General features: G+C 38.3%; 1 protein-coding gene across 1 annotated transcript in view; it reads left to right on the forward strand.

The window, feature by feature from the left end:
• LOC127443554 (lipopolysaccharide-responsive and beige-like anchor protein) overlaps positions 1-20,302 on the forward strand; it is a 309,792-nt gene that overhangs the window by 59,861 nt on the left and 229,629 nt on the right. Inside the window, 1 exon segment of the mRNA XM_051702239.1 lies at positions 17,953-18,017. Within this exon segment, the coding sequence (XP_051558199.1) occupies positions 17,953-18,017 (65 nt within the window).

The raw sequence follows: 20,302 nt of genomic DNA on the forward strand, positions 1-20,302 counted from the left end.
CAAGAAATTTGGCCCTGGCATTAAACTTGCCTAAAACATTCATGGCCATACTTACTCCACTTATTCACCAACCTTGACAGCCAGCTCAGCAACCCTGTTTTAATAAATGTAAATATAATTTATATTTAGAGTCAAATATTATTGATTATATAAGTTTTGCCTAAATGTAGAAAAAGTTTATTTTCTGAGAGCAAACTTTATTTAGTTCCCCACCTAACTTCTCCTCAACCTTACAAGCACCCTTATGTGAAACCAATAGTGCAGAATCATCAGCATATAAAAACAAGTTACATTCACAAGCAGCTTGGATATCATTTATATATAACACAAACAGTATGAGCATAAAACAACAGCTATCAAAACATCCACTCCTTTCAGGAAATTTTGAGTGATTAGGGTTTCAGATTAGGCCCTGTATGTTACATGAAGATCATCTTCGAGTGTCCTCATCTTGCTATTGAAGGCATCCACGTAAAAGCCTTGTGTTTCGACCAACCTAATTCTCTCTGACAGCCCCCCCATTCACACACCACTTTACTGACAAAAATATACCACCTGCTGTTATACTGGAGAATATCACTTAAAAAGGTTTCAGCTTTTCAATAAATAATGGCATCCACGTTGAGACACTCTGAGCTGGAGTGGAAGCTACTTTTCAGTTCATGGAGATGTTGTGGATTTGATTGCCTGTCACTCTCCAACTCAAATTTTTACCATAACAAGGAGAAGCAATCTTGTGTAAAGGCCACAACACTAATTATAATCATCAGAATATCAATTGCAGAACTGGTCTCGTATCAGAGATGGTCCAGAAATCATCTCATCTATCTGCTTGACTGGCCTCCCAATACTGTGTGTCTGTCAGAAATATGTGTGAGTCAGGCAGCTACGTTTCCCTATATCACCCATTACTGCCCAGGCCTTGTGTCAGGTCATCTATTCTTTAGTACATTTATCTTCTGAATGCCTCACAAGAGGGAAAGTCTGGAGTAAGAGAGGGAGAAACAGTATCTTCCGAAGTGTGTTTGTGGACGGCATCTGCTTGCATTTTTTTTCCCTCTTGCCTGAGTTAATTTTGATGATATGAAACACCAACACCATCTTAGACACCAACCAACATGTCAACATGCTGGCACTGATATTGCGCAGTTGTGTATACAGCACAGATTTGAAACAGGTATCGGATAATGGAGCACGCTGTTTTAAATTTTCTCTTGTTATGTTGTAAAGCAAGCATAATATGTTTGCATGGTTTATATTTAGCTTTTTTCCATTCTTGAGCCGCTACAAGAAATCTTTTCTAAAGGAGACCTCTGTCAGATATCTGAGATTCTGTCTTGTGTTTCTTTCCATACTTTGACCACTAGCATGATTGTTTAACGTCTGCTGCCCTGATATTGTTGATGATTCTAACCAGGGAGTCTTTAATGTAGAGTTAACCTGTTAAACAGATGGGCACCTTCGTCAGTCAATACATAGTGGAGACACTGACTTCCCCCTGAGTATTTGGCATTTCTTAACCTCTGACCTTTAGGAAAAGGATGGAGAGTTGCCAGTGGCTCAAGAATTTAACCCCCTGGAGTCACAGTGACTCTGGGATCGATACTCGCAAAGAGATCGAGAAAGAGACAGAGGGTAAGAGAAATCGATTGCAGCACTGTCCAGTGAAAGCCTCAGCACTGGCTGTTTGCCAGATCTTTTCGTCATTCCTCAGCTGCACACATTCTCTGTGTAAAAAAAGACATTGATCCTCATCCATGAAAACTAAGAAAGCTAAATTCTGTGTAAATTGTTCATAAAAATGTTCTTACATAAATTGTTGCACTGCTTTTCACATTGGTTTTGTGAACGATTTATACAGAAATTAGTTCTGCTTGTGTTTCTTAAATGTGGCCCAATAATCAAGCAATATTACACAAGCAATAGTGCTGTGCTGATCAGATGTGCTAATATACAGTACAACAGCATGATTGTGAGTGTGATATTGTTTTTAACAGTTCCATAATCTATAAAAAGTTACTATAGAGTAATTTATCTTTTAGACATAATATGGCCAGTTATTTTATCTATAGCCACTTTTCCACTATCCGGCTGAATTGTTCTCAGCATGGTGAGTAACTTTGGTACAATACGATTACAAACTGTTCCTGGCCCGGATTTTCCAGCACAGTTGACTAACTGTACTCAGACGTGCTGGTGGAATGTCTTTAGTATCTGGCGACTCACGATTGCTCCCTTGCTGAGGGACTCGCTGAGGGACTCGCTCTCTCCATTCTGATCCTGATTTCACTGCTCCACGATGGAAGAAAAAAAAAACGTAACCGCGTCAACAAGCTCGGATCAGTACGGAATGGCACGGTTCCACAACTGTTCTGCCTCATGGTGGAAAGTGCCTTAAGAAAAGTTTGAAATGAATCTAAAGCAGGATCAACCCTTGCTTGTTGCCGAACATTGCACAGACTGGCAGTCTGCCTGGAACGCCACAAACACAGACGAGCCTAACTTCTTACCTGGTGAGGTGAGATCAAACTGGATACATGAAGTTCAGTGCCGACATAAACTTTGAGGCAGTTTTATTTTGTAGTCCTGCCATTTTTAGCTTTGCAAGTTCCATAAAGGTGTCTTTTATGTTTGGATTGTCCTCATGTTGCAAACCAAAGTAGGAATGGGTGAAGAACAGAAGTTAAGAGGAATGTGGTTGAATCTGAGGTGGAATCTTTCTCCCCCAATCTCACAGTTGGACCTGGACCACACTGAGAAGCATAACACATGCCCAAGGTTCAAGCGCAGGCCCAGGACACATGCTGTCTTTCCCTCTCTCCATCTTCTCCCTCCTCCATCCCAGACAGCGACCCACGAGAGTCTCTGCACTCATAGCCGGTGGATAACCTTGCTCTCAGCATTTTTTAAACGCAGGGCTCAGTGGAGGCCCAGAAGAAACACACTAACACCAACTGGCACTTAATTCTGACGGCGCCCTGCCGATGCGAGCTATGCGTCCAGAGAGTGGGCTCTTCCTGACAGGAAGTGAGAGGGAGAGGCATGGAGGAACCTTTACAACTTGAGTGATTTTTAATTCACTCTCTGACTGCAATATAGTTGGCCCTGCAAAACAGTTTTTCATGATGGGAAAAAGCCTTGTTGTGTACTCTGGAGTCAAATAGGTTTTAAATAAAAAAAGTCCTTGATGCTGCATATTTGATCCAACTTATTTTTTTACATTTGAATATCCTGATAGTAGGTTGATGTTGATCTGCTTGACCTAATTCACATATTTTCTCTTTTTCTTAGACACTTTTAAGTTTTCTCTCTGAGTCATTATTTGTATATGTGGATATAGCATATAGGACCAAATCATTGTGTGCATTCTCTCCATGTGGTGAACATGGAATAATCATTGTTTCTTTAGCCAAGAAAGAAAAACAAAAAGATTTATGTATGCTATTATCATTCCTGTCAAGTCAGATTATTTTAGTCATCACCCTCCACCTTTAATAGAGAAAAAATTGGCACTTTAATTTATTTTACAAATGAGCAGTTTTTAGTAATCTTTTGGCACCTCTAAGCCCAGCATATAGTAAGGAAGATTTTAATCACATCAGTGTATTTAACCACAACTCTGTGGTCGTTAAATGTAGTCAAAGTAAATATTTGCTCCCCTTGCAAAGTTCTCTTGTGAGGAGTGTCCTCACAGAAACACAGGCCAGTGGCGTTATGGGATTGTATGTTTGCTTTAGAAGAGATAACATCGCAGAACACGCACAGGACTTGTAGAGTGTTCAGCTTGTCACATCAGTAAATTAAGCTGTCTGGAAGTACTGTCAGATGCCATTGTGATATTACAATCAGTTAATTGAAGTAGACTCATCTTAGTTTTAGCACCTCCAACCCTTCAGGGCAATGTTAAAATAACGAATTACCTAATGCATAGTTAGCCTAATGCAAGACTGTGAGATTTCAAGAAGGACATTTTGCCCTTCTTTCTGTTTCTCAAGAGCATAATAAGTATACAGTCTATTGTAGACTTGTCTGTGTTGAACACTTTTGGAAACATGATTTTATAATTTAAAGAGCACCTATTATGGTTTTTCAAATATTATCTTTCATGTAGTGTGTTATATAACTGTTTGTGAATGTAAAAAAGTCTGCAAAGTTTCAAAAATCAAAGTGCATGAAATATGGAGTTATTGACACCCAAAAAAAGAACCGATTCTGAACACCTGAAATGAGTCGTTAGTAATTCCAGATTTACTTCCTGTACTAACCTACGTAATTTTGGTAACAAAAAACCCGCCTCTGGTCTGTTTACATGTACAGCCAGTGCAGGCTGTTAGCCTCTGCTAACTGGCTAACTCACATTATTGTCAAACTACATATAAACTTACCACAGAGAAACGTCCTGTTCTCATCATGCTTGCGATGGTGGTTCGGGTTGATCTTCCGATGTATCACTATCGGACTTGGGCTCAAATTGGTAAGGTAAAACAGACATTTTTTCAGACGGAGCTGAAACTCGGATATGGTAGTGGGCGTTTCCTTTCCGTCACACGCTGTAAGCGGTAGACCAATCACAACAGACTGGGACATCTGACCAATCAGAGCAGAGTAGGCTCTCTGAAAGGAGGAGTTTAGAATGAATCCTTTAGAATGGATCATTGAAGGAGTAGTTTTTGACACTGGGAAAAAAAGGTAATGCTGCAATTTAAATTATGAGCAAATTAAAGTGTTTTTTGACCTTGGATGCATGTAAATCTATTGTATGAGACCTTTAAAACAAAATTAGGCACATTTAAAAATCATAATAGGTGCACTTTATGCGGAAAGCACTTGAATGGGATGGTGAGTGTTTTTGCTGTTTGGAAAGTCAAGAGTTTCTCTTAGGAAAAAATACACCAAGGTCTTCCTTGTGTGTAATGCTACACTGACATTTTAAGTTCAGAATGTCTTTCTGCTTATCAGAACTCTACAGTAGCCACTTTTCTGCTGTAAATCGCCTCGTGCTCTGTGGACAAGCTATAACATTAACTTCTGCTCATTATGATCTGAAACAGTGCTCTTCCATGTGACGGATAATTTTTTTTGTTTCATCTCAGCTTCAGTCCCCCAGCCTGTAGAAAACAAACAAATACTCGTGATTATAACTGATGGGTTGGAAACTAGCGAGCGACTTGTTTATTTTCAATGAACGGAGCCAAACGCTATGCACATTTCCTTGTCCTGCTGTTGTGGATGATGCAAAACATTGTATCGTATGTCTGCGTTATTTCAGTTGTGTTTAAGTTTGAGGGTAATTATGTTCTCAATCAGCAATGATTAAGAACACAGAGCCATAGTAATTATAACTGCACAGCTAAACAAAAGAACGGCTCATTTGATAACTTCTATAAGGAATATAAAAATGTTGTGTGTTGTCTCAAAATTAAAGTATTTTTGCTTTGATATTAAAGCATTCAGGGGGCATAATATTCATTTAATGCATAGCAATATGCTTTTTGGTTAAATGGCTACACAACATTAACACTGATTTTGTTTGAGAACGTGTTCATAATTGTAGTCACACACACATGCCTGCACATTGCCACCACACGTCTTTGCCCCATCTTTCTTTCCTACTCTAAATCAAAGGTAAACCGCATGCTCTCCTTATTAAAAGTAAATGTAAAGTTAAGTTCAGTAATCTTGACAAATGCTTATCTATATTATGTGTAGGATTTCTCAGAATTCAATGTACATTATTTGTTTTTCCAATTAATTGATAAATTAATCGGATATTCTTATATTTTTTTAAAAGGTGTTTTAATTTTTTAAGAAGAAAAGCAATGCAAGTTTTAATGTTTCAAAGAGAATTATTATCACTATTTTATAAAATAACAAAAAATAAGAGCTCAATAAATAAAAATGTAATATTATTATTATTGTTATTATTATTATTATTATTATTTTATTTTTATTTTTTTTCTGTACATGTTACAGATTAAATTATGCATCCTGATTCTGTGAGATTGTGTTTATAAAGCTAAGCTTCAGTACAAGTAGAAGTGACATTTTATTCAGGTGTTTCATTCATTTTGATCTTGAGGAAGTGTTGCCTCTCTGCTGGTCTTTGTTATTGAGACTTTAAGGAAATAGCTCATTTATAAATGTCCTCGATAAACTGAGTGTAAGACTGATCTGAGACTGCAAAAGCCATAGTGATTATCATCACAAGTTTATATTTACTATACAAACTTTTCCAGCCACTGGTTTTTTGGCTGATGAAAACCATGTCCTTTCTTAGGACCCAATCTCAGCCTTGATGACATGAATGGATGAGGGTGAGTGGTTGCTGTAGCAACAGGACCGGGGCAGAGGTGGCTGGCTAGAAGCACCTCTCCTAGGTCAGGGTCATAGTTGAAAGGTCACAACTGGCTGCCTGTATCCTCTCATCAGGTCAGGATGGAAACAGATTTGGATACCATAAAACCCTATCAGGACAAATCAGAATGACTGGTTGAAATCCAATAAACCGTCAGGCCTGTCCCCAGCTCACAACACTGATCGTTAAGGCTTTTTGATTGGGGTCATTGCTTCCTTTAATTTAAGAATAATGCCTTTTGCTGACCCATCGAACTTTCATTTATCTTTGTAGCTGAAATGTATTTGTGTATTTAGCTGATGACGGCCACTAAAGTGTTATCTCCTAACAAAAGATCCTACCATATGAGCTAGTAAACATCTCACAGTTTCTACCAACAATGCCATATACCAAACTTTAGTAGGTCAGATGTCACAGTAGTCAGTTCTAAAAAAAAAAAAACAACTACAAAAAAACAGAACAATTTAGATCCTGCAAATAGATCCTGCCATTTAAAATATTCAAGTCCTTCCTTTTTTATTGCTTTGCTTTTTTGTCTCTGTTGAAATGATCTAAGTAGATTGTTTGGTAAAGGAATGGTGAATAGTGAGTAATCAGACTCAGTAATTAGTACAGTATGTGCTTGTCTGAATGGTAATGCAAGTTTTACTTGAACATGGTTCCTGAAATACAGAATTATTAGGGATGTGCATGGTAACTGTTTGTAATATTCGGTAAACCGTGATGGTTCATGAATGGTTATTCGTTGGGACTCGGGAGTAAAGAACGTTTATTGCAAAGGATATGTGTCAAACAAGGAATAGCAGGGAATAATGTCTACAGTGAGCTATGAGTTTAAATATCATAATACATAGATCTTCAAATGATAAAATCACTCACATTAAAGTTACACAAAAATAATCAAACTGTCATTGTCTGCAACATAGTATTCTTAACCAATGTAAAATATGAAATTTAAGTGCAAAACTTAATATGTGCTCTGCCCAGGCAGGTCCACATTTCCGGGACGCAGCAAACGCTAGTCTTGTTATGTGCATGGAGTTACAATGCTGCAGTTTATTAGCGTCTTAAGAATGCTTTGATTTTTAAATGGTTTAGCATTTAATGTGTAAGAAATGCAAATTTTTGGGAATAGTTATTATACATTTTCAAGTTGGCAGCAATAGTACTTTGTAAAATAATAATAATAATTAAAAAATCCTAAACAGTTAAAAAAGTATCTTAATAACTGGGCAAGGATTAGAACATTGGGGGCCTAGAGGCAACCAAAGTACTGGGGTATGGGGGATCTTCTACTGTTTATTAATATATACACCGATCAGCTACAACATTAAAACCACCTGCCTAATATTGTGGAGGATTTGCGACAATATTTAAAGATGTCTTTCAATGCAAGCAAGTGTCACTTAGTGATTACTTTTTTATAATTATTTATTTTATCCCCTTTTCTCAGTTGCCTCCGCTTCTGAGACTGCCAATCCACGCATCTTATCACGTGGCTCGTTGTGCATGAAACCGCGGAGACTCCACATGTGGAGGCTCATGCTACCCTCCGCAATCCACACACAATTTACCATGCGCCCCATTGAGAGCGAGAACCACTAATCGCGACCAGGAGGAGGTTACCCCATGTGTTGTGCTATATGACCATTTCTGTATTTTCTTTGAAATATTGATATATGAGAACACTAGTGTGCAATTTATCAAGGTTATATCTTTGAAACCGAGTATATCCACAGACTGTGTTGATGATCTCCTCGATAACTTTAAATCAAAAGTTAAAAATGCTATTGATTGCATTGCTCCTGTAAAGGTCCGGACGATCACTGGCAGGTGTAAACCATCTTGGAGAAACACAACAGCAGTGCAAAACATGAAAAGAAAATGCTGGAAAGCAGAATGAATGTGGCGGAAAACACAACTTGAAGTCCATTATAATATCTATAAAGACAGCCTTCATGCTTTCAATTTGGAATTAGGCACGGCTGGGCAGAATTTCTTCTCAAACATTATTAACAGCAATATAAACAACACCCGCACTCTTTTTGCTACTATAGAGAGACTAACAAACCACCCAGCACAGGTTGCCTGTGAAATGCTCTCTGACAGAAAATGCAATGAGTTTGTATCTTTTTTCATGAAGATAAATGATATTAGAATGGCGATCAGCTCGTCCTCATGTTGCACTGAGGTCAGACAGCACCCACCATAAAAACTTCAGAAATGAGTCACTATGTCTGGTTTTGAGGAAAATGATAGCAAAACCCTGGAAGACATAGTACAGCATCTTAAAACTTCAACCTGCTGTCCCCACAAAAATTTTCAAAAATGGGTTTTACTGTCTGGAAAAAGATCTGTTAGAAATAGTAAATGTGTCACTCCTTTCAGGCACATTTCCGAAGTCCCTGCAGAAACTGCAGTTGTCAAGCCCCTTCTAAAAAAGAACAGTCTAGATAACTCAATATTGAACAAATACAGACCAATTTCAAATCTTCCTTTCATAAGCAAAATCATTGAAAAGGTTGTTTTCAATCAGCTGAACAAATTCTTAATCTCGAATGGCTGCTTGGACAATTTACAGTCTGGTTTCCGACTGCATCATAGCACAGAGACGGTGCTCATAAAGATCCTTAATGATATTTGGCTAAATACTGATTCAGGCAAAATAGCAGTGCTGGTATTATTAGATCTCAGTGCTGCTTTTGACACTGTTGACCACAACATTCTCCTAGACAGACTGGAAAACTGGGTAGGGCTCTCTGGGACAGTCCTCAGCTGGTTCAGGTCATATCTAGAAGGTAGGGGTTACTATGTGAACATAAGCAACTATAAATCTGAGTGGACATCCATGATGTGCGGAGTCCCACAAGGCTCATTTCTTGCATCGCTCCTGTTCAAACTGTATATGCTCCCACTAGGCCAAATTATGAAAAAGAACCAAATTGCATACCATAGCTATGCAGACGATACCCAGATCTATCTTGACCTATCGCCAAATGACTACAGCCCCATAAACACTCTGTGCCAGTGCATTGATGAAATTAACAGTTGAATGTGCCAAAACTTCCTTCAGTTAAACAATGACAAGACAGAGGTCATTGTATTTGGCAACAAAGGCGAAATTCCAAAGGTGAATACATACCTTGACTCCAAGGGCCTAAAGACAATAAATCAAGTAAGAAATCTTCGTGTCATTTTGGAGTCAGACCTTAGTTTCAGTAGTCACATCAAAGCAATAACCAAAATCAGCCTACCATCATCTACAAAATATAGCCATAATTAGATGTTTTGTATCCAGTCAAGACTTAGAGAAAAGTAGTCATCACCAGTAGGGTAGACTACTGCAGTGGACTCCTAACCAGCCTTCCCAAAAAGCCCATTAGACATCTGCAACTCATTCAGAATGCTGCTGCCAGGATTCTCACCCGAACCAAAATATCTGAGCATATTACTCCAGTCCTCAGGTTTTTACACTGGTTTCCAGTTACATTTTGAATTGATTTTAAAGTACTATTACTCGTTTATAAATTGCTCAATAGCCTAGGACCTAAATACATTTCAGATATGCTTGTTGAATATAAACCTAACAGACCTCTCAGATCATTAGGATCAAGTCAGTTAGACATACAGTGGGTTCACTCAAAACAAGGTGAGACAGCATTTAGCTATTATGCCACTGTAGAGGTTCCAGCAAGAAGGAAGCGGGAAGCGGGGTTGCAGTCCAGGTAAATCAGACTTTTATTCTCACAACTCAAAGTCAAAAGTCTGCTTTTCAGCCAGTCTCTATTGTTTGGCACACACAGCTTCACTACTAAGAATAAACAGTACAACGTCGACAACAGTAAACAGCTTTCTAGCGTTTGGGTTCAGGGTGTGTGTGCCTCGGTCTCTCTCTCACGGTCTGTCGCTCCGGCGGTCTTTTAAGGCCTGTCTCCGTCGTCACTGAAACGAAACACAGGTGTTTAATATCAATAATCACCAGGTGATTGCCCTCACTGCTTCCTCTCTCCCCAATGACAGACACACGACCACCCGCAGCTGGAACCAGCTTCCGGAAGAGGTTAGATGTGCCCCAACAGTAGCCATATTTAAATCCAGACTGAAAACACATCTGTTTAGCTGTGCATTTTCTGACTGAGCATTGTGCTGCACTTATTGATTTCACTGAAACTTTTTGCTTTTGTCTTTCATTTTAATTATAATATTTTATTCTTTTTATTTAATTTTTATATGACTTTTTCTCAATGTGTGTGTAAAATGTTTTGGTTATCCTCTGTTTGATAAAGGGAAGGTTAACAAAAATGGATGTGTGTGTTAACAATTTTTGGTTATCCTCTGTTTTATCAGGGAAAGTTAACAACAGTTATAGATGGTATTAACAACTTAGTTATCCTCTACTGTGCCAGGGAAGGTTATCCTCTGTTTAATCAGGGAAGGTTAACAACAATTAAAGTGTGTGTACAATTTTTGGTTATCCTCTGTTTAATCAGGGAAGGTTAACAACAGTTATAAATGGTATTAACAACTTAGTTATCCTCTACTGTGCCAGGGAAGGTTATCCTCTGTTTAATCAGGGAAGGTTAACAACAATTAAAGTGTGTGTTTACAATTTTTGGTTATCTTCTGTTTAATCAGGGAAGGTTAAACAGTTATGGATGGTGTTAACAGTTTAATATTCATTTTCTTCTTATTCATTTTAATCATTTTAAATTGTTTCATGTTCTTAATTTTTTTTTTTTTTTTGTTTCTTGTATTTTCTTTAAAATGTATATGTAAAGCACTTTGAATTGCCATTGTGTATGAAATGTGCTATATAAATAAACTTGCCTTGCCATGCCTTGCCTAGGTCCCCCTCGTGCCGCCAAAACAGCACCAACACGCATCTCAGAATAGCATTCTGAGATGCTATTCTTCTCCCCACAGTTGTACAGAGCGGTTATCTGAGTTACTGTAGACTTTGTCAGTTCAAAGCAGTCTGACCATTCTCTGTTGACCTCTCTCATCAACAAGGCGTTTCCATCCACAGAACTGCCGCTCACCTGAAGTTTTTTTGTTTTTGGCACCATTCTGAGTAAATTCTAGACTGTTGTGTGTGAAAATCACAGGAGATCAGCAATTATAGAAATACTCAAACCATCCCGTCTGGCACCAACAATCATCCATGCAATTATCTAATCAGCCAATCATGTGGCTGCAGTGCATAAAATCATGCATATACAGGTCAGGAGCTTCAGTTAATGTTCACATCAACCATCAGAATGGGGAAAAAAATTGATCTTGGCATGATTGTTGATGCCAGATGGGCTGGTTTGAGTATTTCTGTAACTGGTTCACGCACAGTAGTCTCTAGAATTTACAAACAAAAACAAAAAAACATCCAGTGAGCGGCAGTTCTGTGGACGGAAATGCCTTGTTGGTGAGAGAGGTCAACGGAGAATGGCCAGACTGGTTTGAACTGACAAAGTCTATGGTAACTCAAATAACCACGCTGTACAATTGTGGTGAGAAGAATATAATCTCAGAATGCTATTCTGAGATGTGGGTTGGTGCTGTTTTGACGGCATGAGGGGGACCTACACAATATTAGGCAGGTGGTTTTAATGTTGCGGCTGATTGATGTATATTTACATTCAGATACCTATGTATGGGGTCAGATGAGGCCTTGTGACTGAGGAAAGATACTGTATGGGGGTTTAGGGGTACCCTTGATAGAAAATGTAGGTAATGTAAAAGTCTTAATGGAATATGTTTTTATTTTCCTTAAAATGTGAATCTGCAAAAACCAAACTAACAAACAATGTACATCAAAATAGTGCAGTTTTAAAATACTGTTTGCTATAGTTAAGTATAAATGGGCTGACTATCAAAAAATGGAAATGTAAGTGCAGCGTAGTTCTAGCGGGAAGACTCGCAGCTGTACATCATTGCACCGTTAGCTAGGTAACTTGCTTTATAAGTCTGCTTACAATCTATCACATTGCTGTTTCAGTGTGCCAACACGGCAACCTCCACCACCCCACCACCACAAGTTGAGTCCCGTCCTGCACGGGGGTAGGCTCCACGCCCCTGCCTCCTATCTCCGACATGATCTGGCGGTCCAAAGAAGTTGTACGGGGCTTACACCAAAGAGAGACATTACATTCCTGTTTCATATTCATCAAATAAATGTCATCTTCAACTTTAATCTAGTCTGCGCGCCTTCCTGATAGAACTGATCTTCTCGTCATAAGCAGAGAACTCGTAATTTCAAAGTCACAAACTTGGCTTAGCTGAACCATCGGAGTCGTATCATAGACATGAAGATTGTTTCACTTTGCTTCATTCTCATTTTCTGTAGTGTGTTTTATTGAAAGATGCCGGTACATTGCTGCTCATTGTATGTCTCCGGTTTGGTCTACTGTCGTTAAAATAACCGTGTTTGCAGCTGTACTATGCAGCGCCTCGTATCGCGGGCCGGGGGAGAGAGAGACAACGCGTGCGGAGCACAAAAGGGCATTAATGAAGTGTGTTTGGAGCTAGAGAAAAGTATTTGAGAATATATCGCTGAAAGATCAGTGCTATCTACGCCCCTGAGCGGTTACGGTGTACACAGCTCCGTTGTTTTGTCACGTAAAAACTGTGAGATGGAGCAGCCGTTGTCATGATGTCTCACGGTCCGGGTCCGTGTCTGGACCCCAACTTGGTGTCATCCGGACCGCGAGACATCATGACAATGGTTGCCTGGTCCGCTACTTGGTGACCGCTGAGCTAGATCTAACTAGATTGTGAGACAGAACACAGGCGTCTCTTGATGCGTTTATGAATATTGAAGTTCTTTTTAACTTGACATAGTGGCTGAATTCGGAATCGCATACTATCATACTAAATATACTATGTCTGCCATATCTTTAAATTACAGAAATCGTAAGAATAGTATGGCAGTATGCGATTCCAAACTCAGCCAGTGTTTAAAAAAATGTGGCGGCCCTGCGGGAGATGCTGAAAAAAAGTGAGATGTGGTGCAACGGTAAAAGACGTCTGTCCAGCGTGTGTTTAGATAGAAAAACTATTGGAAAAATGGCACAGACGCACACAAAAACACGTGTGAACTCACCCTATACTTTAAAAACGTACCCGAACCTGGCCAACAAGTCGACAGTTTATGAACCCTTGGGCTCGAATCGGTTTGAAGACTGTAGAGTAGAAACATCTGTAGAATAACTGAATAGCAATTTTGGTATTTGAAAACAGGCATCTCGAATGGTCAACTGAAAAATGTATCTGTGCACATCCCTATATATTATGTTGTTTGGTATCATGTTCCATTGATCTTGGCTGCAGTAATTCATTAAATAATTATCAAATTATAGAGAACAGCATTATAACCAGGCATGTATCCAAACATGTGGTGTGGGCGAGCACATTTTTGGCATTTTAAAGAGCAGATTCAGGTGCCTGGACTGCAGTGGTGGAGTGATGTGTACAGTCCCAACAAATTATGTCAGATCACAGTAGTGTGCTGCATCCTCCACATCCTAGCACTTAGAAGTGGCTCACAAGATGGGGTATTACAAAGTGCAAATTGCATTCAGTATGCTTGTGCCATTACCTGATTTGCATTATTACTTTAGTGAATTGGGCAAATACCACGCAGACAGTGTGTGCTAATAAACTACAGTACCAGTGGGGGCAATTCATTCTTAGCGATTTTCATCCATCCATATAATTTGGGATGGATGAAAAGCTTCTGTATACAACTCGTATACATGCTCACATATTACCATGTTAACACAGTTAAATCTTGTTTATTTTGGTTCCAGTTACACCTCTCTTTTTTTCTCACCTCCCAGTGGATGGTAAAAAATTTCCCTCGTAACAAGCGCACACATGGCCGTGTTACATTTTCATTTATGACCCTGAGAATGGGCAGGGGATAAAAAAATAAATCATCATTGTTATAAAACTATTGCTTGTGTAGCACCTCAACCCAGAAGTACTCTCTATTGGCTGAAACAAATGAGACATTAGGGTCGAACTGTTACGCTCCTGTCTCCATGATACAGACTCTCTATGAAAGGAACCCTCGAGAATACACGAGCAACTCTGACTTTGTACATACTCAACCTGCTGCTTATTATTATTCTTGAGACGATCACAGAGAAGTGTTGAAATGTTAGTGCAGCTGTGAAAAACATCAATGATTAGTTCTTGTTCCTAGTCTATTAAATATTCCAGAAAGCTGTGGTTTCAGGAGTTGTTTAGACTAATACCTTTTACAATAACTGAGTGAGACCTGTTAAAGTTTGTGAGGAGATGGCTTGGGTAAATGCAATGTTAAACATTGAGGAAAAGACATATGCATGCTAGAGGCATATTTTCATTTCTTCATTCCCTCCCTTTTCTATATGCGTATAATGTATAGTCAACCTGTTATTATCCTAAAATATATCTCGACAGGGTGTACAGGACCCCAACACCAAGCAGAGGGGTCTTGTAAAACCCTTAAAGCATTTATTTTTCGATAACGACCGGCTAACTCTAAATTTTCCTGCTTATCATTACCATATTAATACATAAATGGACATGTTTTACTTGAGAAAAAAAGAGAAGACAGAGTGATATGAGTGACATGAAACTAGCACAGCAATATATGAAATTGCTTGTGTAGGACAATAGTCAATTACAAATTAGTTCCCAAATTAGTTAAGCAAAAATATTTGACCAAGAATGCCGCAATTGGCCAATCAGAATCAAGTATTGTGTGTGTATGTGTGTGTGTGTGAATATATTATATATATATATATATATATATATATATATATATATATATATATATATATATACACACACACACACACACGGTCATTACACACTACATTTAAGCATACGCCTTCAGATCATATATATATATATATATATATATATGTATATATACATATATATATATATATATATATATATATATATATATATATATATATATATATATATATATATATATATATATATATATATATATATATATATATATATATATATATATATACACATATATATACATATATATATATATATATATATATATATATATATATATATATATATATATATATGTGTGTATATATATGTATATATATATATATATATATATATATATATATATATATATATATATATATGTATATATATGTGTATATATATATATATATATATATATATATATATATATATATGATCTGAAGGCGTATGCTTAAATGTAGTGTGTAATGACCGGTAGTGTGTGTGTGTGTATATATATATATATATACATACAGTACTGTGCAAAAGTCTTAGGCACATAAGGTGTTTCACAAAAACATTTGTCTTAAGATGGTTATTTGTATCTGCTACTTTAGTGTGTCAATAGGAAGTACACATTTTATACTCCCAAAAATTCCTTTTGCAAATAGAATAGAATAGAATACAATAGAAGAACAGGGAGCCCTGCAACAGATGGCATGGCCCTCACAGAGCCCCCCCACTGAACATCGGGTCAGTCTGGGATTACACGAAGAGACAGAAGTAATTGAGGCAGCCTAAATAACTAAAAGAACTGTGGTGAATTCTCCAAGAAGCTTGGAACATTCTATCTGCCAACAACCAAGGAAAATTGTGGCCAGGTGTAAGTAGGAGAACTGGTGCTGTTTTGAAGGCAAAAGTGTTCACACTAAATATTGATTTAGTTATTTTTCTGTTTACTGGACTTTGTGTGATGTTAATTGATTAATGAAAACTGTCATTATTTTTTTTTAAGAAATCCTCACTTTGAAAGTTTTTCACAAGTGCCTATATATTATATATTATACAGTTGTGCTCAAAAGTTTGCATACCCTTGGAGAATTGGTAATATATGTACCATTTTTAAAAAAAACATGAGTGAGCAGGCAAAACACATTTCTTTTGTTTCTTATGGGATTCATATTCAACTGTAGGTTATAACAGAATGTCACAATCATAAAACAAAACATGGCAACAAAGAAAAAATGAAATGACCCCTGTTCAAAAGTCTGCATACCTTTAGTTCTTAATACTGCGTATTGCCCCCTTTAGCATCAATGACAGCGTGCAGTCTTTTGTAATAGTTGTCTGTGAGGCCCCAAATTCTTGCAGGTGGTATAGCTGCCCATTCGTCTTGGCAAAATGCCTCCAGGTCTTGCAAAGTCTTTTGTCGTCTTGCATGAACCACACGTTTGAGATCTCCCCAGAGTGGCTCGATGATATTAAGGTCAGGAGACTCTGATGGCCACTCCAGAACCTTCATCTTTTTCTGCTGTAACTACTGGAGGGTCAACTTGACCTTGTGCTAAGGGTCATTGTCATGCGGGAAAGTCCAAGAACGTCCCATGCGCAGCTTTCGTGCAGAAGAATGCAAATTGTCTGCCAGTATTTTCTGATAACATGCTGCATTCATCTTGCCATCACTTTTCACAAGATTCCCCATGCCTTTAGTGCTCACACACCCCCAACACATCAGTGAGCCACCACCATGCTTCACAGTGGGGATGGTATTCTTTTCACTATAGGCCTTGTTGACCCCTCTCCAAACAAAGCGCTTATGGTTGTGACCATAAAGCTCTATTTTGGTCTCATCACTCCATATTACAGTGTGCTAGAAGCTGTGAGGCATGTCAAGGTGTTGTCGGGCATATTGTAACCAAGCTTTTTTGTGGCATTGGCACAGTAAAGGCTTCTTTCTGGCAACTCGACCATGCAGCTCATTTTTGTTCAAGTATCGTTGTATTGTGCTCCTTGAAACAACCACACCGTCTTTTTCCAGAGCAGCCTGTCTTTCTCCTGAGGTTACCTGTGGGTTTTTCTTTGTATCCTGAACAATTCTTCTGGCAGTTGTGGCTGAAATCTTTCTTGGTCTACCTGACCTTGGCTTGGTATCAAGAGATCCACTTCTTAATAAGTGATTAAACAGTACTGACTGGCATTTTCAAGGCTTTGGATATCTTTTTATATCCTTTTCCATCTTTATAAAGATCCATTACCATGTTACGCAGATCTTTTGACAGTTCTTTTCTGCTCCCAATTGCTCAGTATCTAGCCTGCTCAGTGCATCCATGTGAGAGCTAACAAACTCATTGCCTATTTATACACAAACACTAATTGCAATTTAAAAAGCCACAGGTGTGGGAAATTAACCTTTAATTGCCATTTAAACCTGTGTGTCACCTTGTGTGTCTGTAACAAGGCCAAACATTCAAGGGTATGTAAACATTTGATCAGGGCCATTTGGGTGATTTCTGTTATCATTATGATTTAAAAAGGAGCCAAACAACAATGTGATAATAAATGGCTTCATATGATCACTATCCTTAAATAAAAGACAGTGTTTTTGCATGATCAGTCATATTTTCAAAGTCAATGCCAAAATTTCACAATTTCTGCCAGGGTATGCAAACTTTTGAGCACAACTGTGTGTATATATATATATATATATATATATATATATATATATATATATATATATATATATATGCTGATGGTTGATGTTTATTCCAAAGAAATCCAGCCTTTCTCTTATTGATTACTGTATGACCTTAGTGTAAAGTCTATTTTATTTCTCTCCACAGGAGTGGCAGAATTCCATCCAGAAGAACGCGGGCTTGGCTTTCATCGAGCTTGTGAACGAGGGCAGGTAATTACCTAATCCTGTCCGCTGACCTTTTGTTAGCAACCTCCTCATTATCTCCAAGCTTACAACACTGCGTTGGGTCTGTATGATCAGATCCTATTTGTGAGGAAATCAATGTACTTGGAAAGAGGATCAACAGGATGACCTGGAGTTCAAGGCATCTGTCAATATCCTAGCTTATACCTGCGGGGTTCACATGTGTTACAGAGAGGGTTTCTTAGAGAGCAGCAGTGCCTTAGCTTCTCATCCTCGTATCTTGCTGTTTTCGTATAGGTTTATGCCTCATCTGTTGGACTCTTTTACCCAGACTCCCTTTGGGATGGAAGGATCTGTCTTCAATTTCATGCCCTTAGATCTTTTAGTTGGCTCTCATTTCTACGTTAGGATGGAAGTTCATGTTAATGAATGCTACAGTGCTGGTGAGCGCCACAGAAATGTTAATGAATGCAGTGATTAGCTGATGTCATGAGCAGCTCCTTTTTTCTACAGTACTCTTTGCTTTTGGAAAGCAAGGTAAAATTAGCAACATCTGTCCCAGCAGCAGCTGTCAGAGAGTAATCCATGTAATGCTAGCGGTAAAAGTGCACATAAAAAAATTTCACTATAATACTTGCACTTGCTCTGAAATTAGAAGATCAGTACTGAATTGGCCACAGTGCTTCCAAAATCATGTTGGTAACACTGTCTGAATCCTAATTAAGAATAAATAAGAACTGTGGTGGTACAATGGTACAGTGATGATATGAGAGGGTATTAGAATGCTACTTTGATTTATAAGATGGATAGTTTATACTCTAAATTCTGATTGGATGAGCTCATATTCGTTGTAAAATTACTATGAACACACACCTGTGACTGCACATTCTTCAGTAATGCACCTAAGTGTTACATTGCTTGGCAACCGCAAACAGCCTACAGTACAGAAAATTTAACTACTGTATAGTACTTGGCTGAAGAATTGTTTATTGATTTATTATGTACCATGGTACTAAATAATTGCCTTATTCATTTACCACTCAAAGTTACTTGCCATAGTATTATCATGTGTCCTAAAGGAAACATATCAGTATCATAAAGTCAATAATAACAGAAACAAAAAGAAAGTGAAAGGGTGATTGCATGTAGGGCAATCACAAAGAGTGGCCTATGTTATTGATGGCAGTCGGGTGAGAGAGGGTCACTACAGAGTCCCAGGCATGTCCGCTCCCCCGCTGCCCTCCAGAGACACACCAAGCTCGGGTTTCAGCCCTCCACCCTCTGCCTGTTTTTCTTCCACTTTGCAGAGGCCTGAGCCTCCTGACCTGCTGAGAGACTCCTCTCTGTCCCTGGGGGGAATGTTTTATTAGGCCACGGCTTGTGTTGTTCACAAATCTGCCTAGGGTGTAAATGTGCTGTTTCAAGATCAGGTTCCTCCCCATCTCTGCTAACCCAGGGCACTATGGACAGAATAAGCAATGCTGATCCAAAAACCGGGCTCTGAAATAGCTTTCTCTTTCTTTTTAAAGGACAGCTTCAGGCTTTGTGCTCTTCAAGCTTTGAAAACTGATGCAGTGTTGACAAACAGTAGCTGAAAAGGCAGGATAAATGTGATCTCAGATCAGCCCCTGTAATCATCAGATGCCCTGTGATAAGAACTCTGTGTGTGTGTGTGTGTGTGTTAATACAAGGAAGGCTGTTCTGACATATGTAGCAACATGAGCCAGGGTGACACTTGCCCCCCTCCCCATACCCTTGTTAGATATGTATCGTTTACAAATCAATCGCTGGTTGTTTTAGTCAGGGTAGGTTTAGCTGCCATGCTAAATAAAATTTTCTGCTTGTTTTACTTGGGGTAGTTAAGCTGGTTTAACATTTTATTGAAACTTTGATGCCCTAACAACTGTGTTATTAGATTAGCAAAATTGATTTCACACATAAACCATTGAAAGATATGGAAGATAAGCTTATTTTTGCCTGTGGACTATTTTCTTCCCTTGCACACTGTATTGAACTAACATACAGTATTAGTTATTGACTGGTCATGTCTGTAGATGTGTCTTTTGCACAGTTTGTGATCTAATACAATCAATTTCCCATTAAATCAGCAACTACATGTGTGTTCTGCAGTTAATTGTGTTTTCCTATTAAAGTAACACTAACTCCTGTATGTGGGATACTTTTTGGCAAAAACACAAAATGCCTTTAAGAATTTTTATATAGATTTATATTGAATAAAAATAGAAATGCTCCATTATATAGAATCAGACAGAATCATGTGGCGATGAATGTTTTTAATTTTCGATGTGTGT

The sequence above is a fragment of the Myxocyprinus asiaticus genome, chromosome 7 (genome assembly GCF_019703515.2).
Source record: "Myxocyprinus asiaticus isolate MX2 ecotype Aquarium Trade chromosome 7, UBuf_Myxa_2, whole genome shotgun sequence".
Classification (NCBI taxonomy): Eukaryota; Metazoa; Chordata; class Actinopteri; order Cypriniformes; family Catostomidae; genus Myxocyprinus; species Myxocyprinus asiaticus.